Here is a 25,940-nt window from a genome sequence, read left to right as displayed (position 1 = left end):
CAGTGGTGGGGCAGATATACAGGGGGTTACAGTGGTGGGGCAGATATATAGGGGGGTACAGTGGTGGGGCAGATATATAGGGGGGTACAGTGGTGGGGCAGATATACAGGGGGGGTACAGTGGTGGGGCAGATATATAGGGGGTTACAGTGGTGGGGCAGATATATAGGGGGTTACAGTGGTGGGGCAGATATATAGGGGGTTACAGTGATGGAGCAGATATACAGGGGGTTACAGTGGTGGGGCAGATATACAGGGGGTTACAGTGGTGGGGCAGATATACAGGGGGGTTACAGTGGTGGGGCAGATATACAGGGGGGTTACAGTGGTGGGGCAGATATACAGGGGGGGTACAGTGGTGGGGCAGATATATAGGGGGTTACAGTGGTGGGGCAGATATATAGGGGGGTACAGTGGTGGGGCAGATATACAGGGGGTTACAGTGGTAGGGCAGATATATAGGGGGGTACAGTGGTGGGGCAGATATACAGGGGGTTACAGTGGTGGGGCAGATATATAGGGGGTACAGTGGTGGGGCAGATATATAGGGGGGTACAGTGGTGGGGCAGATATACAGGGGGGGTACAGTGGTGGGGCAGATATATAGGGGGTTACAGTGGTGGGGCAGATATATAGGGGGTTACAGTGGTGGGGCAGATATATAGGGGGTTACAGTGGTGGAGCAGATATACAGGGGGTTACAGTGGTGGGGCAGATATACAGGGGGTTACAGTGGTGGGGCAGATATATAGGGGGTTACAGTGGTGGGGCAGATATACAGGGGGTTACAGTGGTGGGGCAGATATATAGGGGGTTACAGTGGTGGGGCAGATATACAGGGGGTTACAGTGGTGGGGCAGATATATAGGGGGTTACAGTGGTGGGGCAGATATATAGGGGGTTACAGTGGTGGGGCAGATATATAGGGGGGTACAGTGGTGGGGCAGATATATAGGGGGTTACAGTGGTGGGGCAGATATATAGGGGGTTACAGTGGTGGGGCAGATATATAGGGGGTTACAGTGGTGGGGCAGATATACAGGGGGTACAGTGGTGGAGCAGATATATAGGGGGGTACAGTGGTGGGGCAGATATATAGGGGGGTACAGTGGTGGGGCAGATATACAGTGGTGGGGCAGATATATAGGGGGGTACAGTGGTGGGGCAGATATACAGTGGTGGGGCAGATATATAGGGGGGTACAGTGGTGGGGCAGATATACAGTGGTGGGGCAGATATATAGGGGGGTACAGTGGTGGGGCAGATATACAGGGGGTACAGTGGTGGGGCAGATATACAGGGGGGTACAGTGGTGGGGCAGATATATAGGGGGGTACAGTGGTGGGGCAGATATATAGGGGGGTACAGTGGTGGGGCAGATATACAGGGGGGTACAGTGGTGGGGCAGATATACAGGGGGGTACAGTGGTGGGGCAGATATATAGGGGGTTACAGTGGTGGGGCAGATATATAGGGGGTTACAGTGGTGGGGCAGATATATAGGGGGGTACAGTGGTGGGGCAGATATATAGGGGGTTACAGTGGTGGGGCAGATATATAGGGGGTTACAGTGGTGGGGCAGATATATAGGGGGTTACAGTGGTGGGGCAGATATACAGGGGGTACAGTGGTGGAGCAGATATATAGGGGGTACAGTGGTGGGGCAGATATATAGGGGGTTACAGTGGTGGGGCAGATATACAGGGGGTTACAGTGGTGGGGCAGATATATAGGGGGGTACAGTGGTGGGGCAGATATATAGGGGGTTACAGTGGTGGGGCAGATATATAGGGGGTTACAGTGGTGGGGCAGATATACAGGGGGGTTACAGTGGTGGGGCAGATATACAGGGGGTTACAGTGGTGGGGCAGATATATAGGGGGTTATAGTGGTGGGGCAGATATATAGGGGGGTACAGTGGTGGAGCAGATATACAGGGGGGTTACAGTGGTGGGGCAGATATTCAGTGGGGTTACAGTGGTGGGGCAGATATACAGGGGGGGGTACAGTGGTGGGGCAGATATATAGGGGGGTTACAGTGGTGGGGCAGATATACAGGGGGTTACAGTGGTGGGGCAGATATACAGGGGGTACAGTGGTGGAGCAGATATACAGGGGGTTACAGTGGTGGGGCAGATATATAGGGGGTACAGTGGTGGAGCAGATATACAGGGGGTTACAGTGGTGGGGCAGATATATAGGGGGGTACAGTGGTGGGGCAGATATATAGGGGGGTACAGTGGTGGGGCAGATATACAGTGGTGGGGCAGATATATAGGGGGGTACAGTGGTGGGGCAGATATACAGTGGTGGGGCAGATATATAGGGGGGTACAGTGGTGGGGCAGATATACAGTGGTGGGGCAGATATATAGGGGGGTACAGTGGTGGGGCAGATATACAGGGGGGTACAGTGGTGGGGCAGATATACAGGGGGGTACAGTGGTGGGGCAGATATATAGGGGGGTACAGTGGTGGGGCAGATATATAGGGGGGTACAGTGGTGGGGCAGATATACAGGGGGGTACAGTGGTGGGGCAGATATACAGGGGGGTACAGTGGTGGAGCAGATGAAAAGGGGGGCAGTGATCTGAGGTGTAAGAGGGCAGGATGTTAATTTCTCACCATTACTCAAGTATTTGCTTTATAAACGATCCATTTCGTGATTGAGAGAGTGAAGTGGACATTTTTTTTGTTATAAAATCGGAACGCTAAATTTCTGTGAAAACATTTTTCGGCACACTGTGCTCAGAAGGTTGCCTCCCCCTGCCATTCACTATACAATTTTCTTGTACAACTTTCCTTTAGATTTACCAAAACCATATAGAAGGAGGTCAAACTGAAAAACACTTGTATGCAATCAGATCAGCCCTCACACTACATAACTGAAGGTGAATCTAAAGAAAATGTAATAAGAAAATTGTATGGTGTATGGACAGCTTTAGAATCAACTCCAGAACTTTTACCTGCTTAATTGATGAAGAAATAACGATGGAGTCGCCCACACCGGACTATGAAAAAAACTTTTGATTCAATTCTCCAATTACTTTTGGTCTCTTGAAAAAAGGGGGGAAGGCTACTCTTAAGAGCTGTAATTCCTAAACCCTTCCCCCAATTTGGATGTCCATACCCTCAAATTAAACCTCAGAGTGTGACCTTTTATCCATATCCATTATATAACTATAGCTTGAATATGTTTGGGTAAATACCTAAAAAAAACTAAAATTGTGCCTGTGTCCAAATATATATATACAGTATCTGACAAAAGTAAGTACACCCCTCAGTCACATTTGTGTAAATCTTTTCTTCTATCTTTTCATGTGACAACACTGAAGAAATGACACTTGTCTACAATGTAAAGTAGTGAGTGTACAGCTTGTATAACAGTGTAAATTTACTGTCCCCTCAAAATAACTCAACACACAGCCATTAATGTCTAAACCGCTGGCAACAAAAGTCAGTACACCCCTAAGAATGTCCAAATTGGGCCCAAAGTGTCAATATTTTGTGTGGCCACCATTATTTTCCAGCACTGCCTTAACCCTCTTGGGCATGGAGTTCACCAGAGCTTCACAGGTTGTCACTGGAGTCCTCTTCCCCTCCTCCATGATGACATCACAGAGCTGGTGGATGTTAGAGACCTTGCGCTCCTCCACCTTCCCTTTGAGGATGTCCCACAGATGATCAATAGGGTTTAGGTCTGGAGACATGCTTGGCCAGTCCATCACCTTTACCCTCAGCTTCTTTAGCAAGGCAGTGGTGGTCTTGGAAGTGTGTTTGGGGTGGTTATCATGTTGGAATACTGCCCTGCGGTCCAGTCTCTGAAGGGAGGGGATCATGCTCTGCTTCAGTATGTCACAGTACATGTTGGCATTCATGGTTCCCTCAATGATCTGTAGCCCCCCAGTGCCGGCAGCACTCATGCAGCCCCAGACCATGACACTCCCACCACCATGCTTGACTGTAGACAAGACACACTTGTCTTTGTCCTCCTCACCTGGTTGCCCCCACACACGCTTGTCACCATCTGAACCAAATACGTTTATCTTGGTCTCATCAGACCACAGGACATGGTTCCAGTAATCCATGTCCTTAGTCTGCTTGTCTTCAGCAAACTGTTTGTGGACTTTCTTGTACATCATCTTTAGAAGAGGCTTCCTTCTGGGATGACAGCCATGCATACCAATTTGATGCAGTGTGCGGCGTATGGTCTGAGCACTGACAGGCTGACCCCCCCACCCCTACAACCTCTGCAGCAATGCTGGCAGCACTCATACGTCTATTTCCCAAAGACAACCTCTGGATATGACGCTGATCACGTGACCTCAACTTCTTTGGTGGACCATGGCGAGGCCTGTTCTGAGGGGAACCTGTCCTATTATACCGCTGTATGGTCTTGGCCACCGTGCTGCAGCTCAGTTTCAGGGTCTTGGCAATCTTCTTATAGCCTAGGCCATCTTTATGTAGAGCAACAATTCTTTTTTTTCAGATCCTCAGAGAGTTCTTTGCAATGAGGTGCCATGTTGTACTTCCAGTGACCAGTATGAGAGAGTGAGAGCGATAACACCAAATTTAACACACCTGCTCCCCATTCACACCTGAGACCTTGTAACACTAACGAGTCACATGACACCGGGGAGGGAAAATGGCTAATTGGGCCCAATTTGGAGATTTTCACTTAGGGGTGTACTGACTTTTGTTGCCAGCGGTTTAGACATTAATGGCTGTGTGTTGAGTTATTTTGAGGGGACAGTAAATTTACACTGTTATACAAGCTGTACACTCACTACTTTACATTGTAGACAAGTGTCATTTCTTCAGTGTTGTCACATGAAAAGAGAGAAGAAAAGATTTACACACATGTGACCGAGGGGTGTACTTACTTTTGTGAGATACTATATATATATATATATATATATATATATATATAATGTTTGGGGGGTTCTGAGTTAAACGGCTAGCAAAAAATACTGATTTTAACTTGTAAGCAACAAATGTCAGAAAAAGGGGCGGGTCCTTAAGCGTGACTTCAGCGCGGCTTGCAAAACGACTTCTGTATAGAAGTCAATACAAGCCATTCTGAAGTCACCCCAAAGTAGTGCAGGAACTTTTTTCTAATTCGGAGCCTCTTGAGTCGCTCCTATTAGAACGGTTCCACTGCACTGAATGTAGCGCGATTTGTCAGGTGGCCCCTGTGTGAACCGACACTAAGTGGTTAAATAAAGTCAAAGCAATGTCGGGGGGGAAAAAAAAGTCACAAAGTAGTAAAACGGATTTTGTACATAGGTCACCCATGGATAATGACACTTTGTATTCTCTATGAAGCTGATGCTCCTTTTGTTTGTAGAGTTTAGATTTCCTTTTGCCTTTAGCAGATTACTGGAGTGAGAGCGATCAGGATGATATCGATGGTTCCATGACCCTGAAACAGGAACCAGCGACGACGGCGACGACCGTCAGCGAAACGTACCACCGAAATTCCACAGTAAGTAACAGCGCGACATTCTGATGAGCTCTCCTCCTCCTCCTCCTCCTCCTCCTCCTCCTCCTCCTCCTCGGGGCAGCAGCCTTCGCAGTTCTTGATGATCGGCACCTCCCCACTTCCACCACCAACTGGGGATTTACCAGGACGGGCTGCTGGGATGTTTACGTGATTTATTCTGCCACTTGCAGCCAGCAGTCGGCCAAACCCCCAAGCTAGGGCTCCTAAAATAATTGCTGGTCTGAAATAGATTCTAAATTGCATGGAGATCAGATTACACACATTGCAGACTCCTTAGACACGCCCCCTCCGCCTTCCAATTCAACCTGCCGTGTATGTATTGCAGAGAGTCACTTCAAGCGCGCCTTGCGAACAGTGTCATGGAGGCAGCCCATATAAACTATGGGGGGGGTCTCTTTATAAAACATTCATTGGCTGAATTGTCAACAGCATTTGTGCAAGCTGGCCAAATGTCCCCCATAATTTTTCTAATAGACTAATTCCTATATCTTCGGCTCCACCTAGTGGCCACAATGTGTTATACTTTCTCATCGAGGTATTTCAAAGAGCTATACCGCATTTTGGCCACTAGATGGAGGTAATGATTTCGTTTGATGACCGGCCCATAGTAAAAAAATACATCATTTGTTTGACATTAAATAGCGGAGATATGGCTGCAGCCAGCTGATTTTATTTTACTATGGCCGATTCTCTTTCAGATAAAAGTGGCCCCACGGGTGGATTTGGGATCACTTTTAGAACCCGCTTCCCGGTATTTACCGGGCTTACCTGACCCATCGGTGACACCCAGGAGCGATCCGATAATGGCGGTAGCTGAGTATGGAGAAGAATGAGGCCAAAATGGCCGCCGCTTGTCTCTATGCCCTTGGAGGACCAGAGCGACGTCTTTTGTCATTTCCGGTTCCGGGGCCACAGTAGATATTCATTCCGTTCCATTCGTTTAGATACGCCATTCGTTATTTCGGATAATTCGTAACTTCAAATAAATTCTTATTCATTATGTTGACTAACAGCCAAATTTGAAATGAAATTCCAATACCTAGAATTTAATATTTAGTTATTATTAGTTAGTTATTCTTTCGAATTCTTGAATTTTCTTTCTTAATTTTCGGATTTTCGAATTTTCTAATTTACGTTAATTCGTAAATATCCGAATTAACCAAAACCTGTTTAACAAATTTTTCAGAATATTCTAAAATTTGAAAATTCGAAAATCAAAAAACCTGAAGATTCGGAAATCTTAATAACTAATTAATAATAACTTAACTATAACTATTAAATGATAGGTATTGGAATTTCCTTTCAAATTTGGCTGTTAGTGAATGTAACGAATACGAATTTATCTGAAGTTACGAATTATCCGAAATAACGAATGGCGTATCTAAACGTATGGGTTGAACTGAATTAATAATAATAAATAATAATAGGAAATAAAAAAAAACTTTTTATTATTATTATTTATTATTAATTAGTTATATTCCATTTGTTTAGATACGGCATTCGTTATTTCGGAAAAATCGTAACTTCGGATAAATTCGTATTCGTTACGTTCACTAACAGCCAAATTTGAAATGAAATTCCAATACCTATAATTTAATAGTTAGTTATTATTAGTTAGTTATTCTTTCAAATTTTCAGATTTTCTTTCTTATTTTTGGATATTCGAATTTTCTAATTTATGTTAATTCGGAAATATCCGAATTAATGAAAACCCGTTTAGCAAATTTTTCTAAATATTCTAAAATTTGAAAATGCGAAAATTCGAACATCAAAAAACCCGAAGATTCAGAAATCTTAAATAATAACTAATTAATAATAACTATTACTAACTGTAATGAATTAATAAGAAGAAATAATAAGAAGAAATAAAAAAAAAACTTTTTATTATTATTATTTATTATTAATTAGTTCTGTTCCATTTGTTTAGATGCGGAATTCGTTATTTCGGAAAAATCGTAACTTCGGATAAATTCGTATTCGTTATGTTCACTAACAGCCAAATTTGAAATGAAATTCCAATACCTATCATTTAGTAGTTAGTTATTCTTTCGAATTTTCAGATTTTCTTTCTTATTTTTGGATATTTGAATTTTCTAATTTACGTTAATTAGGAAATATCCGAATTATTGAAAACCCATTTAACAAATTTTTCAGAATATCCTAAAAAATCGTAAATTCGAAAATCAAAAAACCCGAAAATTCGGAAATCTTAAATAATAACTAATTAATAATAATTTAACTTTTACTAACTATTAAATTATAGGTATTGGAATTTCCTTTCAGATTTGGCTGTTAGTGAATGTAACGAATACGAATTTATCCGAAGTTACGAATTATCCGAAATAACGAATGCCGCATCTAAACGAATGTAACGTAACGAATTAATGATAATGAAATAAATAATTTGGGTATCTGGTATTTTTATTTTGCAATGTATGCTTGACCTAGAAAATCATTTGTGATGCCTTTGTTTTCTCAGGGCAATTCTTCGAGTCCCTTCCCTGAACAGAAACACGGGGGGCGCCACTTTTCCAGCGAGTCCACCTACTCCCATTCCTCCGCAGAGGAGTCACGGCAGGACGCCACCGGCAGCACGCACTCCTCGGGGTGTCGCCCCACGTATAGAGAGCGCCGGTCTTGGCAAGATTTAATAGAAACTCCCCTGACCAGTTCCGGCCTTCACTTCCTGCAGACGGTGCCCCCCGATTCGGAGCATGTGGGGGGCAGGATGGGGATGTCACCAGAAAGGCGCAAACAAGCCACGCTACCGGTCCAGAGGCGCCATAACCATGAAAGAGATGGGCCCTTCCCCCTAGCAGAGTGTCCCCGGAGTCACACGGCGCACGCCCGGACGCAGAAACAGCGCAGCCAAAGCTTGCCGAGGAACAGGGATGGGAGGGGGAAGAACCGAGGGAATAACAACACAGAACCATTAGAGGAAAAGATGGAAGATGAGTTACCGAAGAGGAAGCACAGCAGTTCCAGTAGAGAAGGTAAAAATGAATGAAGGGACCTTTACCTTGTCAGTATTTGAAAAAAAAAAGTCAAATGTATATCCTTTCTTACAATGTGATTTTAAAGGGTGCGTGTGGGAATTGTCTTCATATATGAGGTCAGGTACTGATGATGGTTGTGCAGGACACTCGAGTTCCTCCACACCAAACTGGTCAACCTATGTCTTTATGGAGCTGGTCCATACTGGTCTACCCATGTCTTTATGGAACTGGTCCAAACTGGTCCACCCATGTCTTTATGGAACTGGTCCAAACTGGTCAACCCATTTCTTTATGGAGCTGGTCCAAACTGGTCCACCCATGTCTTTATGGAGCTAGTCCAAACTGGTCACACAATGTCTTTATGGAACTTGCCCAAACTGGTCCACCCATGTCTTTATGAAAATGGCCCAAACTGGTCAACCCATGTCTTTATGGAGCTGCTCCAAACTGGTCAACCCATGTCTTTATGGAGCTGCTCCAAACTGGTCAACCCATGTCTTTATGGAGCTGGTCCAAATTGGTCACACCATGTCTTAATGGAGCTGGTCCACCCATGTCTTTATGGATCTGGTCCACCCATGTCTTTATGGAGCTAGTCCAAACTGGTCACACAATGTTTTTGTGAAGCTGGTCCACCCATGTCTTTATGGAGCTGGTCCAACCATATCTTTATGGAGCTGGTCCAAAGTGGTCCACCCATGTCTTTATGGAACTGGTCCAAACTGGTCAACCCATTTCTTTATGGAGCTGGTCCAAACTGGTCCACCCATGTCTTTATGGAGGTCAGGTACTGATGATGGTTGTGCAGGACACTCGAGTTCCTCCACACCAAACTGGTCAACCTATGTCTTTATGGAGCTGGTCCATACTGGTCTACCCATGTCTTTATGGAACTGGTCCAAACTGGTCCACCCATGTCTTTATGGAACTGGTCCAACCTGGTCAACCTATGTCTTTATGGAGCTGGTCCACCCATGTCTTTATGGAGCTAGTCCAAACTGGTCACACAATGTCTTTATGGAGCTGGTCCACCTATGTCTTTATGGAACTTGTCCAAACTGGTCCACCCATGTCTTTATGAAAATGGCCCAAACTGGTCAACCCATGTCTTTATGGAGCTGCTCCAAACTGGTCAACCCATGTCTTTATGGAGCTGCTCCAAACTGGTCAACCAATGTCTTTATGGAGCTGGTCCAAATTGGTCACACCATGTCTTAATGGAGCTGGTCCACCCATGTCTTTATGGAGCTGGTCCAAACTGGTCCACCCATGTCTTTATGGAGCTAGTCCAAACTGGTCACACAATGTTTTTGTGAAGCTGGTCCACCCATGTCTTTATGGAGCTGGTCCAACCATATCTTTATGGAGCTGGTCCAAAGTGGTCCACCCATGTCTTTATGGAGGTGGTCCAAACTGGTCAAACCATGCCTTTATGGAGCTGGTCCAAACTGGTCAACCCATGTCTTTATAGAGCTGGTCCAAACTGGTCAACCCATGTCTTTATGGAGCTGGTCCAAACTGGTCAACACATGTCTTTATGGAGCTGGTCCAAACTGGTCCACCCATGTCTTTATGGAGCTGGTCCACCCATGTCTTTACGGAGCTAGTCCAAACTGGTCAACCCATGTCTTTATGGAGCTGGTCCAAACTGGTCAACACATGTCTTTATGGAGCTGGTCCAAACTGGTCCACCCATGCCTTTATGGAGCTGGTCCACCCATGTCTTTACGGAGCTAGTCCAAACTGGTCAACCCTTGTCTTTATGGAGCTGGTCCATCCATGTCTTCATGGAGCTGGTCCAACAATATATTTATGGAGCTGGTCCAAAGTGGTCCACCCATGTCTTTATGAAGGCGGTCCAAACTGGTCAACCCATGCCTTTATGGAGCTGGACCAAACTGGTCAACCCATGTCTTTATGGAACTGGTCTAAACTGGTCAACACATGTCTTTATGGACCTGGTCCAAACTGGTCCACCCATGCCTTTATGGAGCTGGTCCACCCATGTCTTTATGGAGCTAGTCCAAACTGGTCAACCCATGTCTTTATGGAGCTGCTCCATCCATGTCTTTATGGAGCTGGTCAACTTATGTCTTTATAGAGCTGGTCCAAACTGGTCACACCATGTCTTCATAGAGCTGGTCCAAACTGGTCACACCATGTCTTTATGGAGCTGGTCCACACTGGTTCATCCATGTCTTTATGGAGCTGGCCCACCCATGTCTTTATGAAGCTGGTCCACCCATGTCTTTATGGAGCTGGTCCAAACTGGCCCACCCATGTCTTTATGAAGCTGGTCCACCCATGTCTTTATGAAGCTAGTCCAAACTGGTCAATCCATGTCTTTATGGAGCTGGTCCAAACTGGTCAAACCATGTCTTTATGGAGCTGATCCAAACTGGTCAAAACTGGTCAACCCACGTCTTTATGGACATGGTCCAAACTGGTCCACCCATGTCTTTATGGAGCCAGCTTAGTACACAGGGGCGCAGTCATGATGGAACAGAAAAGAGTCTTCCTGAAACTATTATGGAAAAGCACAATAATTTAGAATGTCTTTGTATGATGGAGTATTACCAGCACCCTTCACAGGCGACAGCTGAACTCAATAATTTGGAGGGTGGTCCACATATTTCTGTCCACAAAGTAGGTGTCATGGTCAGATGCCCAAAAACATTCCGCTATATGTATGTGTGTATATAAACCCTGTTAAGCTGCCTCTTGAGACATGTGAGAGTAGACAATAAAATGCTGCATCTGTTCCAGACAGTAAGAACGAGAACCGGTCCAGCACAGATGGCCTGGAGGAGCTCTACAAGACCTTGGAACAAGCCAGCCTATCCGCCTTTGGTGAGCAGCGACTTTCCACCAAGCAGGAGTTCAGGAGATCATTTATTAAAAGATGCAATGACCCCATCATCAACGATAAGCTGCACCGCATCCGAGCACTGAAAAGCACTTTAAAAGTGAGTGTTAAAGAATGCCGTAGAGTTTTCTGTCACAGATTGAAGTTCTTTTGTTGATTCTGTAACACTTATAAATGTTTTGTAACAACTTTAATTTCTAAAAAAAAATTCTAATTTTTGTAACTAAATTCCGTACGGTTTTCTAAAAAGTCTTATCTGCTCGTCTCTTTTATATGCTCTTCTACCCTTACTGTAGGTTCTTCTGTGGATTCTTTGTAGCTCATTCTGTTTTTGTCTGTAGGTCCTTTATCCATTCAGTAACCTCTTCTTCTCCATTTGTAGCTCCTTCTGTTCCTCATGGAGGTTCCTCAGACTCTTGTGTTTCTAATGTAGCTTCTGGCAGCTCTTCTTTGGCGTCCTCTTTTCCTTTGTGTGGCGTTCTCTGTCTTTTCTGTAACCTGTCAAACCCTTTGTGTAGCTTCTTCTGCAGCCTTGTTTGTCCCTCACCCAGGGCTGTCTTAATGAGTGGGCACACCTGGGCACTGCCCAGGGACTCCAGCTGCATGGGGGTCCCCTGCACTTTCCCCAAAGCAGCTGGTCCTTGAGCCCACGCTGCCCCAAAATCAGGGACCCCATCATGGCACTGAGAGTGATGCATACACTGGCAGCGGTGCGCCGTGCTGTGCAGAACGATACCTATTATCTCACAGCCAGCAGGGAGGGGTGGGGCCAGAGCGCCAGTGATGCTCTGACCCCGCCTCATGCAGCTTGAATGCTCGTGACTCGAAGGCTGCGGGGTAGGAGCTGGAGTGGAGCTGCTGAGTCGGCAGCACTGAGAGCCCGCCTGTGGAAGTAGCATTGTGAATGGTGTCATGGTGAGCCCAGCTGTCCAGCACTGTTTGCGCCAAAGGGCTTGGAATGCCCGGCGGGATGCTCCCTCCTACGCCCCCCCTTCTGCCTGCTTGATTGGTATAGGTGAGTCCAGTGCTGGAAGTGGGCACAGAGCCAAAAGTTTACATGCACTGTATTTCCACTGGAAAAGGGGGTAATACATGGATGGAATAATGCTGCTGGGGGATATCAAGGGTGTATGGGTGAGAACAATGCTGAGGGGGGATCTGGGGTGTATAGGGGGTAGCAATGCTTGGGTGGCTATAGTGGTAGGGGTATCAGGCTTGTAGAGAGGCCACAGTGTAGGGGGTATCAGGGATGTAGTGGGGTCACAATACAAGGGGTATCTTATGGTATATGGTAACAGTGCTGGGGGGATATCTGGGGTGTAGAGGGGTCAGAGTGCTGGGGTAATATCTGGGGTGTAGAGTGGTCAGAGTGCTGGGGGGATATCTGGGGTGTAGAGGGGTCAGAGTGCTGGGGGGATATCTGGGGTGTAGAGAGGTCAGAGTGCTGGGGGGATATCTGGGATGTAGAGGGGTCAGAGTGCTGGGGGGGGTATCTGGGGTGTAGAGGGGTCATAGTGCTGGGGGGATATCTGGGGTGTAGAGAGGTCAGAGTGCTGGGGGGATATCTGGGATGTAGAGGGGTCAGAGTGCTGGGGGGGGTATCTGGGGTGTAGAGGGGTCATAGTGCTGGGGGGATATCTGGGGTGTAGAGGGATCAGAGTGCTGGGGGGATATCTGGAGTGTAGAGGGGTCAGAGTGCTGGGGGGATATCTGGGGTGTAGAGGGGTCAGAGTGCTGGGGGGATATCTAGGATGTAGAGGGGTCAGAGTGCTGGGGGGATATCTGGGGTGTAGAGGGGTCAGAGTGCTGGGGGGATATCTGGGGTGTAGAGGGGTCAGAGTGCTGGGGGGATATCTGGGGTGTAGAGGGGTCAGAATGCTGGGGGGATATCTGGGGTGTAGGGGGGTCAGAGTGCTGGGGGGATATCTGGGGTGTAGAGGGGTCAGAGTGCTGGGGGGATATCTGGGGTGTAGAGGGGTCAGAATGCTGGGGGGATATCTGGGGTGTAGGGGGGTCAGAGTGCTGGGGGGATATCTGGGGTGTAGGGGGGTCAGAGTGCTGGGGGGATATCTGGGATGTAGAGGGATCAGAGTGCTGGGGGGATATCTGGGGTGTAGAGGGGTCAGAGTGCTGGGGGGATATCTAGGATGTAGAGGGGTCAGAGTGCTGGGGGGATATCTGGGGTGTAGAGGGGTCAGAGTGCTGGGGGGATATCTGGGATGTAGAGGGGTCAGAATGCTGGGGGGGATATCTGGGGTGTAGAGGGGTCAGAGTGCTGGGGGGATATCTAGGATGTAGAGGGGTCAGAGTGCTGGGGGGATATCTGGGGTGTAGAGGGGTCAGAGTGCTGGGGGGATATCTGGGTGTAGAGGGATCAGAGTGCTGGGGGGATATCTGGGGTGTAGAGGGGTCAGAGTGCTGGGGGGATATCTGGGGTGTAGAGATGTCAGAGTGTTGGGGGAATATCTGGGGTGTAGAGGGGTCAGAGTGCTGGGGGGATATCTGGGGTGTAGGGGGGTCAGAGTGCTGGGGGGATATCTGGGGTGTAGAGGGGTCAGGGTGTTGGGGGGGATATCTGGGGTGTAGGGGGGTCAGAGTGCTGGGGGGATATCTGGGGTGTAGAGGGGTCAGAGTGCTGGGGGGGATATCTGGGATGTAGAGGGGTCAGAGTGCTGGGGGGATATCTGGGGTGTAGAGGGGTCAGAGTGCTGGGGGGATATCTGGGGTGTAGAGGGGTCAGAGTGCTGGGGGGTATATCTGGGGTGTAGAGGGGTCAGAGTGCTGGGGGGATATCTGGGGTGTAGATGGGTCAGAGTGCTGGGGGGTATATCTGGGGTGTAGAGGGGTCAGAGTGCTGGGGGGATATCTGGGATGTAGAGGGGTCAGAGTGCTGGGGGGATATCTGGGGTGTAGAGGGGTCAGAGTGCTGGGGGGGTATCTGGGGTGTAGAGGGGTCAGAGTGCTGGGGGGATATCTGGGGGTGTAGAGAGGTCAGAGTGCTGGGGGGATATCTGGGGTGTAGAGGGGTCAGAGTGCTGGGGGGGATATCTGGGGTGTAGAGGGGTCAGAGTGCTGGGGGGATATCTGGGGGTGTAGAGGGGTCAGAGTGCTGGGGGGATATCTGGGGTGTAGAGGGGTCAGAGTGCTGGGGGGATATCTGGGGTGTAGAGGGGTCAGAGTGCTGGGGGGATATCTGGGGTGTAGAGGGGTCAGAGTGCTGGGGGGATATCTGGGGTGTAGAGGGGTCAGAGTGCTGGGGGGATATCTGGGGTGTAGAGAGGTCAGAGTGTTGGGGGAATATCTGGGGTGTAGAGGGGTCAGAGTGCTGGGGGGGATATTTGAAAAAAATTGTTAAATGGGTTTTCGTTAATTTGGATATTTGCAAATGAACCCATTTGTAAAAAATTCGTTAAAAAACTAATTCGGAACGAAACGCATTGCACATGTCTAGAGTTTACTATTTCACATGACTGTAGGGTTACATAGAGGGAGGAGGTGAATTTTTTTAGTTCTGTTCTGTAATTATGGGTGACCATTGGAGCCTTCTAACTAAATATGCCTTCTACTCCTTTATTGCACAGGCAAAGGAAGGAGACCTCTCTGTCATAAACTGCCTCCTGGACGACGCGGCTTTCTCATCCAAGAAGTTCAGAGACTGGAAACAAAAAAACTTTGAGTTTTTCATGGATATTTGTGAGTACAGCGGAACCCTGAAACCTCAGAACGGTGCCTCCGAACTGGCCACGCCGGCACCCCAGCTCACACACACGCACTCCTTCATTGAAACGCACGTCTGATCGGGGTGGCCACGCGGGGATGGAACGTCCGCCAGGTGCCCTGGAAGAAAAAAACACTGTAATATTTGTACATAATGTAAGGAAAACAGATTGTAAATAGATTGGATACCAGAATAGTGCCACAGGATGCCTACGACATTGCATGAGCAAGCCAGTATTATTATTTCTTAAAGTATTTTACTTTTGTGGTATGTACCGAGGTCTGCATCGCTCAGAAATCCACCCAAAGAAAGGAACTCCTGTTCGAAGCGCACCTGAAGTCTTCAAGGAGGTTTGAGAAGGAAGAGGTTGTCCCTTTTTTGAATTATGAAGGTTTTTCGGCGTATTTTGGATGGTCGATGTCAAGCCAATTCTGTACGTAGCTTTCAATGGGTTGGTTTGTGGAAGGATTCGTCTACATCAGTGGTCTCCAAACTTGGGCCAGATGTGGCCAATTGGTTGTCTTCATTTGTCCCTTGGGGGCACTATATATCCAACTGACATCCTCGATGGGGCACTATTCCTCCAACTGACACCCTCAATGGGGCACTGTTCCTCCCTCTAAAAACCAACTGGCCACAGCCTGGACCCCTAAAACCCGAAGGGGTCCAGTAAAGTGGACCTTTGTTTAGAAGGTTTGGAGACACCTGGTCTATATTCTAAAAAAGGCTTTTTTTTTAGCATTTGGGCAGTTTTGAGAAGTTTGCAATTTGTCAATGACCTAAAATGATCATATGATTTCAAAATAATGTTCACTCTTATGCCCCCCGTACACACGATCGGACATTCCGACAACAAAATCCATGTTTTTTTTCCCGACAGATGTTGGCTCAAACCTGTCTTGCATACACACGGTCACACAAATCTTGTCGGAAATTCCTGAACGTCGAGAACGCGGCGACGTTCAACACGTGCGACGAGCCGAGAAAAATGAAGTTCAATAGCCAGCGCGGCTCTTCTGCTTGATTCCGAGCATGCGTGGAACTTTGTGCGTCGGAATTTGTGTACACACGATCGGAATTTACGACATCGGATTTTGTTGTCTGAAAATTTGAGATCCAGATCTCAAATTTTGTGTGACGGAAATTCCGAGGGAAAATGTCCGATGGAGCCTACACACGGTCGGAATTTCCGACAACAAGCTCCCATCGAACATTTTCCGTCGGAAAAATCCGACCGTGTGTATGGGGCATAAGGATTCACAAACGAGCCAATACTCGGCCAGCACCAAAAAAGTGAAAATTGTAGGCGGCATCAGCAAATTATTGGCATCTGCAACCATAAAAACTGCATTTTTTTGAGTGAACCCAGGCGTTGCTACCATTGCTGCCAGTCTCAGATGATGTTTGCTAGGTGAGCCTGTCACGGCTAACCCTTCCACAACCTAGCCTGCTATGGAAACAGACAATATGGATGCATAGAGGTTGAGTTGGTCTTGACACTTCCAAAATACACCAAGGCCTTCATGATTAGAAGAAACGAAGTGCCGCACTTCCTACCTCCTACTTTACAGCGTTATGGTTACCATCATATTAAAGGTGCATTTCAACGAGCATCCTTCTCCAGCTCAGCGTGAAGATGGCCGTTTTTTGGGAGGGAACGTTATCGCCATTCGTCAGGAAGCGATGACGTCATTAGGAGATGATGGCTTTGGTCCCTCGTTCTCACCTTTGCACTTTGGTGTTCATTTCAATACACGGCAAAGCACATAGACGTTTTAATACCCTGCAGTTTGTAAAGTATTTCTTTGCTCTGCTGGGCCCAGATGTAGAGATGAAGTCCTTACTAGCACAATATGATGTCATAAAAAGGGCCGGGAAAAGGGGGTAGGTGGAAGGGGCAGCATGGTTAAGGGTGCTACTGCTGTCACGCATGCCCACTGGAAAAACACACCATGCATGCGCACATACCTTGTAGCTGCTATAAAGCAATTGGCCACACATGTTCAGTGCACACTCCATGCCAACCATGAACAAGTGGACAGAAGAATGGGTGTAGGGTGGTGTACCCATTCTACGACACACATTAGGAGTGGGGTGCAGTTCCGCATCCTTGCCCCGGGTGCTGGATGACCTTGTCCCGGTACGGCATAAAAGGGGAGTGAGGTCATCTCTTGCATCTATAGTAATTCTTTCAAATATATTTGGAGACAGTATAACCATACAGGTTCTTCAGTGGAAAAATTCTGAATGATGGTTGAATCCACCACATCATTTCTGTGCAGGACACGGATGTTCTGAGGTTCCCTTAAGGCAGCCTTTCTCAACCAGAGAGCCCTAGGGTCCTCCAAAAATTGCAACTTCTGCCTCTCAGAGGAGTAACCCCTGACCCCCAATGATCTTTTGGGTATCTGTAAGGGAGGGATTCTTTCCAGTGAAAACAATTGTGTAAGAAACATTCTTCCCCTTGACCACCACACTAATGTACTATCAGCTGTAGATATAGTAAGTATTAGCAGGGGGTTCCCTGAGCCCTCAAATGTATTTCAAAGGATCCTCCATGGTAAAATGGTTAAGAAAGGCTGCTCTGAGGGTTCTCCAGTGCTAAGATGTGCTCGGGGATTAAACCCACCACATGGTTCCTTCCTCACTGCGCAGGACTTAGAGCAGGGATGTCAGCATTGTGGTTGTCCTCAAAGGGATGTATCTGTAGGACCATATCAATTTATGCAGGACTTTTTGTTTGTCAGAGAATAAGTGCAGGAACTCAACCACATCCCCTCCTAAACCACATTGAATGATGGGTGTAGCCAAATTGGACAAACAACAGGGGGATCTTAAAGGGGCAATAAATATCAGGCATGCATTATGTGCGTAGTTCAGGGGTGCGCTATGTATAAAGTGCAGAGTTCAGGGGTGCGCTGTATACAGAGTGCAGGGTTTAGGGATGTGCTGTGTACAGAGTGGAGAGTTCAGGGGTGCGCTGTGTACAGAGTTCAGGGGTGTGCTGTGTACAGAGTGCAGTTTTCAGAGGTGCATTACGTACAGGGTTCAGGGGTGCGCTGTGTACAGAGTGCAGGGTTTAGTGTGCTGTGTACAGAGTGCAGAGTTCAGGGGTGTGCTGTGTACAGAGTTCAGGGGTGCGCTGTGTGCAGGGTTCAGGGGTGTGCTGTGTACAGAGTGCAGGTTTCAGAGGTGCATTATGTGGAGAGTGCAGGGTTCAGGGGTGCGCTGTGTGCAGAGTGCAGGTTTCAGAGGTGCATTATGTAGGGAGTGCAGGGTTTAGGGGTGCGCTGTGTACACAGTGCAGGTTTCAGAGGTGCATTACGCACAGAGTGCAGAGTTCAGGGGTGCGCTGTGTACAGAGTGCAGGGTTTAGGGGTGCACTGTGTGCAGAGTGCAGGTTTCAGAGGTGCATTATGTGGAGAGTGCAGGGTTCAGGGGTGCGCTGTGTGCAGAGTGCAGGTTTCAGAGGTGCATTATGTAGGGAGTGCAGGGTTTAGGGGTGCGCTGTGTACACAGTGCAGGTTTCAGAGGTGCATTACGCACAGAGTGCAGAGTTCAGGGGTGCGCTGTGTACAGAGTGCAGGGTTTAGGGGTGCGCTGTGTACAGAGTGGAGAGTTCAGGGGTGTGCTGTGTACAGAGTTCAGGGGTGTGCTGTGTACAGAGTGCAGGGTTCAGGAGTGGGCTGTGTGCAGACTTAAGGGGTGCACTGTGTACAGAGTGCAGTGTTGAGGAGTGCGCTACTTACAAAGTGCAGGGTTTAGGGGTGTGCTATGCACAGTGGGCAGGGTTCAGTGCTCTTTCACAGGCCGTCCACATCTCACTTCCACCTCTCCCCCTTGGTTCGAGGGCCACATGAAATGGCCTGGGGGTCAGATTCAACCCACAGGCCTTGTGTTTGACACATGTGACAAGGGTTTACCAGTGCAAAGATCCGAACGGGGACTAAACCCACCATACGTTTTTTTTTTTTCCTCGCTGTGCAGGACATGGATGCTCTGAGATTCTGCTGCCTATGAAGACCTTCAAACCATTTTATATATTTAGATATGCAAGCATTCAGGAAGTGCATCTCTGTATATAAAATGATGGAATATAGAGATAACCTTCACTATGTCCCCTCTCATGCCCATGTAGCAGTTATTAGAGCATTCTGGTCACCGTTGATCATAAGAGACTTTATTTTGTTATGGAATTCCTAAGAAGAAGAGAAGAAGGAGAGGTTCCGGGAGGACCAGTCGGGGCTCAGCCTCCTTAGTGCCTTAAGACGTTTATTGGGCATCCTGCAAACAGCGGCTTTCCAAACTGCGCTCTGAAACGAGTGCCGCCGTGGGGCGAGGACCACTTGTGCCCACCTGTTTCTTGGATGCTTCAACTTAAGGTGGCTTTCCGTCAACGCCAGAGTTCTCGGGATCTAAAAAAAAAAAAAAAAAAAAGACTTTCTGACAGTCACTGCAGGATGATTGATCTCTCCACTGTGATTCTAGTGCCACTAACCTGTGACTTAAGTCATTTCTAATAACCAATGTTAGTCTGTAGACAGAATGTCAGTCATTTCTCTCCAGGAAGTGAATCCTTTTAGCTGTGAAACCTGTTGATGGGGATGGCAAGACTGGACAAAAAAAAGGTGAAAATAATCCAATACAAGAGCGCTGTTCACACTGTTCTTCCAACATCTGTAATATGATGCTATCTGAGGTCAGGTTTGTTTCTTGTTTACCGTTTGTGGCAAGTTTCATGTATTACATTCAGGAACGACCTTTACAATGACCGCTCATTGGCGGAACCTTCTTATGGTATGGTGTGACCCACCACATGCTCTCCAGCTCTCCAGCAGCACGTCGCTAGGGAGGTAATGCAGCAAACCTGCAGGGGATTTTCACTGCAGTATAGAAGATAGTTTGGTAAAAAAACTTTATATCAAACTGCCCCCCCCCCCCCCAAAAAAAAATAAAAAATAAAAAAAAATTTACAGTGTATGAGAACGGCACAATGAGAAGAAGTTTTCACACACATTAGGAGAAAATAATTTGCAGAAATTTTCAAATATTACAGAATTGTCTTATTATAGTGGGCCCTTCCCAACTAGGGTATGTATAGCCAAAACTTTTTTTTTTTTTTTTGGATAGAGTAAGGAAGAATTAAACCCCTATCAAGTTGCGTTTTTTTGCTGTGTCTGCTAAAGAGACTTCCCTTCCTTATCTTGGAGACGCAACAAGAAGTTTGAGAAAATCTCCCCAAAGAGAAGAGATTTAACATCTTGGTTGCCACCATCTGCCCCATTGGAGAAGATTTCCCCTCACCTCTTGCTCTAAAACTCTAAAAATGTGATTCTTGTACTCACCGTAAAAATCCTTTTCTCTGCGTTAACTGAAGGACACAGCCAGCAGCCAGCTCTTTAGATCTTGAGGGGTGGGACATCCCAAAGCAATGCCAGAGACAAAAGGGTGGGCTCAATACTAATGAACAAAACAGAACAAGGAACCCCCCCCCCCCCCCCGGCAGAACTCAAACCGCTGCCTTCAAAACCTTCCAACTGAAACTGACATCCTCAGAATCAGCCACGTCAACCGTCCGTCAAGATCTAAAGACCTGGCTGTGTCCTTCAGTGAACAAAAGGGAAATGTAGGATACATTCCGCAAATATCCCCTCCCTATTCCATATACCAAACAGAACAAGGAACCACACCCCAGCAGAACTCGAACTGCTGCCTGAAAATTTTTGCAAACAAAACTTACATCTGCAGAAGCAACCACGCCAACCATCCATCGAGATTTAAAGATCTGGCTGTGTCCTTCAATGAACAAAAGAGAAATGTAGCCTATTTGCCACTATAACCCCTCCCCATTCCATACAAAACAAACAAAAAAAAAAGTTTTGCCTTTGTATACATCTTTGAAGGTTCTCATGTATCCAGGTCACTGGATAATAAGTAGTAGGTGGTCACATGTATCCAGGGTCATGGTATATCTACAAGTAGTTGGTCTCATTCAACTGGACTTGTTCTGTAATGGTAAAGACGATTTGTAGCTTATCCAAGCCACTTCTTTTTTCAGTTCTGATGAGTGTCAGGAAGACACCCCAACATTTATATCCACATGGTTACCACAAGCACCTTCATCCAAACACAGAATGTGTAGATGGAGACTGTCCGAGAACATGATCGGAGGTGTGAAAGTTGTGGATCCACTCAGCTCTAGTCACATAATCCCATCCTTGGTTTCAGGGAGTCCGCATAGGTCCTAATTATTTGTTTGGCTGAAAGTATTATTTGTTGTTAAACCACCAGGGTATAGATGTAAAAACAACATTATATATAGAGGACAGATGATGTAGAAGACCCCCACACTTTGTTCAGGGATGGTTCCAGTTTGAAGTAGATGGCCTCGTTCTTGCAAACCAGTTGTCTTCTCTGTCCAAAATGTTCATGTCACTGTCCTCAAAAGTAATGTCCCTTTTCCAGAAGAAAACTTGCCTGGCCTGTTCTTGGGCAATCAACATCTACCTTGACACCTTCCACGATGGTTGGAGGAAGGTGTCCGTGCAACTGTGTAGATATAAATAAATTCTTGAGTATTGTTTTATCACGGTTACGTAATAGTTTGTTTTTGTGGTTTTTCGAGATGTGCAAAAAAGAGAGATCACACAAACACTTGTAGGTGTAACATTTAATTATGTAATGACAGATAAAGATAACAATGATATTGAAAAATGTAACGAATACTGAGCTGATGCTCAATATACTCAGAATACTGATGTCTTTTCCCCACGGATCCCCCCCCCCCCCCCCGTCTTTGCGGCATGGCACGATGATCAAACCAGACATGTGCATAATGTAGCTCTGGAACGAGAATCACTTTTAAAAGTTTTAAGCTGTAGTATATACAGGACTAGTGACAACGTAACAACTAATAATACATTTTGGAAAGTGATATCACCTTTTCAAGGAAGGTAACCATTGCCGGGCCATATGGTCAGTTTACAATGACGTTCCTATAGCATTAGGTCAGTAAAGGTAAAACCATCCTTATAGTCCTATATGGCCCCTTAACCAGGTTTTGGAGGCCTTTTTTTTTATACATTATTGAGCCACAATCAAGGAAATATTAATTTCTTCATCGGGTATCTTCCAGACACGCAGAACCGAAGACGTTTCTTGGATAAGCTACATCCCAGATAGCGAGGACAACTTGCCACGAATTTGTGGCAGCGTTGAATTGTAAGTCTGTTAATTTGCTTGCACATTTTCACGGGCAAGTTGTACACTCGCAGAGCACTCGAAGCGCAATTTCTAGTTGACACTATTCCAATTTGTAGCAAATTTGCGTGGAGAGTCTCTAGCAAGAGCAAAGTTGCGGTGGTGAGCCTACAGCAAGAGCGCTGCAAGTCTACAGCATGAAAATTCAGCCACAGTGACCCCCTGTGGTGGGATGACTACTGCACAACATAACCGAACCAAAATTTGCAGCAGACTTGCAGAATGTTTGCAAAGAAAGCTGATCTGGAGTCTTGCAATGCGGACTGTGATAAACTTTTGAAGCCAGGGAAGTCTAGCAACGGCTTAGCAAGTCATTTTCAAACTTGCAGCACAATTTCTTGCTAATTGGGATAGTTACATAATCCCATCCTTGGCGTTGTGAAGTCTGTATAGGTGTTAATACTTCAGCTCACATCGCTGGGTGTCACATCCGACAATCAACACCCCGCCTTGACACATTCCATGGTGATTGGATGAAAGTGTTTTCGGGGCTATGACGTTTCTTCACCATTACAGAACAGGTCGGGTTGTATGCAACCATTGCTGGCCTTTGCATACATTTAATATTTCACCCAACACGCAGTGCCAGTTGTGTGTTGCAAAAATGCATTAAGCTCTAATATAAACAAGGGACACTCACGTTTTATGGTTACCTGGAAAACGTGCCGAAAATTTCACCACGGGAACTTTATTACACACCCAGTGCACTTTGTTGCCTGGACCTATTGCTCCATGTGACCTCACTCATCATGCCTTTGATGAAGTATTTGGATATATAGACATCCACAAATGTCTTCATGAAGGCATCATTAGATAGTAAGTCAGGGGGTCACAAGATCTGCCTGCCACGCGATTATCGTGTAGGGCGATCGTGTTATCAACTTGTATGATTGTAGAGGCTGGTTAAGTGCAATTGTTGCCCTGTGCAGATACTCCTAGCATCGGCCCCAATTACAGGAAAACGAGTTATGATGTTATATGAGAAGCCATTATAGGCCTGACTGGTTGATGGTCTCGTTGTGTCTATGGAAAAACCAGTCATGATTGGCCTTATGCAAAAAATATTCAGCCTACAATGGTTATACCTGGGCTGGATTACTCAATAAATAATTCTTTCTGCCCCCTAAATTAAGCTGGCCGTAGATGGGTAGAATTTCTAACAAAAATTCTTGGGAACAGAAGATTCCAAGAAAGTTTGTTCATTACTCTAGTCAATACAGTTTTTCGATTGTATTGATGCAAAATTTGAAGGAGCAGGATGGAAAATATTTCTTGAACAAATCTCCAACAGTGAATGTGATTTTCATTCAGTAGAGTCCTGTGGCAGCTGGTGTTTTTTTTTTTTGGGGGGGGGGGGTTGGGGTGGCAAACAACCACTCCCGCCCGAGCATCCGGCAGCACCTTCAATATTCATTGGCTATTGTAACACACCTGGGTGGGCTCAGTTCCAGGGCCGGCCCTACCATGGGCCCCAGTGGGTCAGACAGAACTTTGGGAGGGGTATCAAATTGAACCATGGCCACCTCTCCCCTTCTCTTCTACTTACCCAACAAATTGACAACCAAGATTTTTTTTCCAACAGTTTTGTGTGTCATGATGACAACTACCCCCCCCCCCCCCCCCCGGGCCACTCCGCCTACCCTTATACTACCCTAGCCCGCCCCTATACTGCCCTAGCCTGTCCATATACTACCCCAGCCTGTCCATATACTATCCTAGCCTGTCCATATACTACCCCAGCCTGTCCATATACTACCCTAGCCTGTCTATATACTACCTCAGCCTGTCCATATACTACCCTAGCCTGTCCATATACTACCCCAGCCACCAGCCTGTCCATATACTACCCCAGCCTGTCCATATACTACCCGAGCCTGTCTATATACTACCCTAGCCTGTCCATATACTACCCCAGCCTGTCCATATACTGCCCCAGCCTGCCCATATACTACCCTAGCCTGCCCATATACTACCCCAGCCTATCCCTATACTGCCCCAGCTTGTCCATATACTACGCTAGCCTGTCTATATAATACTCTAGCATGTCCATATTCTAGCCTAGCCTGTCTATATACTACCGCAGCCTGTCCCTATACTACCCCAGCCTGTCCCTATACTGCCCTTGCCTGTCCATATACTACCCCAGCCTGTCTATACACTACCCTAGCCTGTCTATATACTGCCCTAGCCTGTCCATATACTACCCCAGCCTGTCTATACACTACCCTAGCCTGTCTATATACTTAAACATAGCCTGTCCATATACTACCCCAGCCTGTCCCTATACTGCCCTTGCCTGTCCATATACTACCCCAGCCTGTCTATACACTACCCTAGCCTGTCTATATACTGCCCTAGCCTGTCCATATACTACCCTAGCCTCTCTATACACTACCCTAGCCTGTCTATATACTGCTCTAGCCTGTCCATATACTACCCCAGCCTGTCTATACACTACCCTAGCCTGTCTATATACTGCCCTAGCCTGTCTATATACTACCCTAGCCTGTCTATACACTACCCTAGCTGGTCTATATACTTAAACATAGCCTGTCCATATACTACCCAAGCCTGCCTATACACTACCCTAGCCTGTCTATATACTGCCCTAGCCTGTCCATATACTACCCTAGCCTGTCTATACACTACCCTAGCTGGTCTATATACTTAAACATAGCCTGTCCATATACTACCCTAGCCTGTCTATACACTACCCTAGCCTGTCTATATACTGCCCTAGACCACCCTTTGGAATTGAACATAATGGTATGTCATATAATTTTGCATATAGACAAGGTGCTGTTGCATGTAAATCCGACTTCCTGATAAATTACATTTTTATTTTTAATTATCATGATTCAAAATAATTGATGTGGGGGCTGTTTGGTGGGCGTGATTTTTATTTTTTTGGGGGGGGGGGCATTTCATTCTTGGACCAAGGCAGCACAAGGTCTTGGGTCAGCCCTGCTCGATTCGCAGTGCTCTGCGCCACCAAGCCCATCCTATTTTGAAGCCTATCAGAGCCTCTGGCTCTAATCAGGTGCTTTAAACCCCCCCATTGGAATCCATGGATCCGCCGTCCTGCAAGGGGCGGGACACATGGATAGGGGGGGAGCGGCTCCCGTGCGCCCTTAATGGACGGGCCACCCCTGGTAGAGTCCATTTACTACAAAATCAAATGTTAAAAGCAAATGAAACGATTCGAACAAATGTTCTGAGAATTTTCGTACGACTTTAACTAAGAATTTTCGTTGTCAATTCTATCCATCTATGGCCAGCTTTAGCTTTGTCTGAGGATGACTCTGGAGGGGAGAGGTTCCCTGATAGGAGGACATGTATTGCCCTGTGAAATGCTGGACCTCCTAATAATAATTCCCCTGAATTGCCAAATACCTCTGTTGACCAACCTGACCACATGACGGTCTTGTAATCTCCCCCAATTCTTCTCGTACTGATCAGAAAGTCTCTGGTAATGTTAATATATAACTGGCGTGCCATGTACTTTACAACAAGTTATTTAAATTTTCCACTTCCAAGAACCAAAAAAAAACCAAAAACGTTGAGCCGTTGCGTCTCCACATCACTGTGATAAAGGATTC

The 25,940-nt window shown here is 46.6% G+C and overlaps 1 protein-coding gene across 1 annotated transcript in view; it reads left to right on the top strand.

The window, feature by feature from the left end:
* The window catches only part of LOC141107389 (connector enhancer of kinase suppressor of ras 2-like), a gene marked incomplete in the record, with an annotated part of 546,558 nt that extends 526,539 nt beyond the window's left edge, over positions 1–20,019 (top strand). The window contains 4 exon segments of the mRNA XM_073598089.1: positions 5,374–5,483; positions 7,981–8,494; positions 11,264–11,463; positions 14,945–20,019. Of these exon segments, the coding sequence (XP_073454190.1) occupies positions 5,374–5,483; positions 7,981–8,494; positions 11,264–11,463; positions 14,945–15,160 (1,040 nt within the window).
* Positions 20,020–25,940: the final 5,921 nt, after the last annotated feature.

Source organism: Aquarana catesbeiana, linkage group LG09, assembly GCF_042186555.1.
Source record: "Aquarana catesbeiana isolate 2022-GZ linkage group LG09, ASM4218655v1, whole genome shotgun sequence".
NCBI lineage: Eukaryota > Metazoa > Chordata > Amphibia > Anura > Ranidae > Aquarana > Aquarana catesbeiana.
This window is presented reverse-complemented; position numbering and strand designations above follow the sequence as displayed.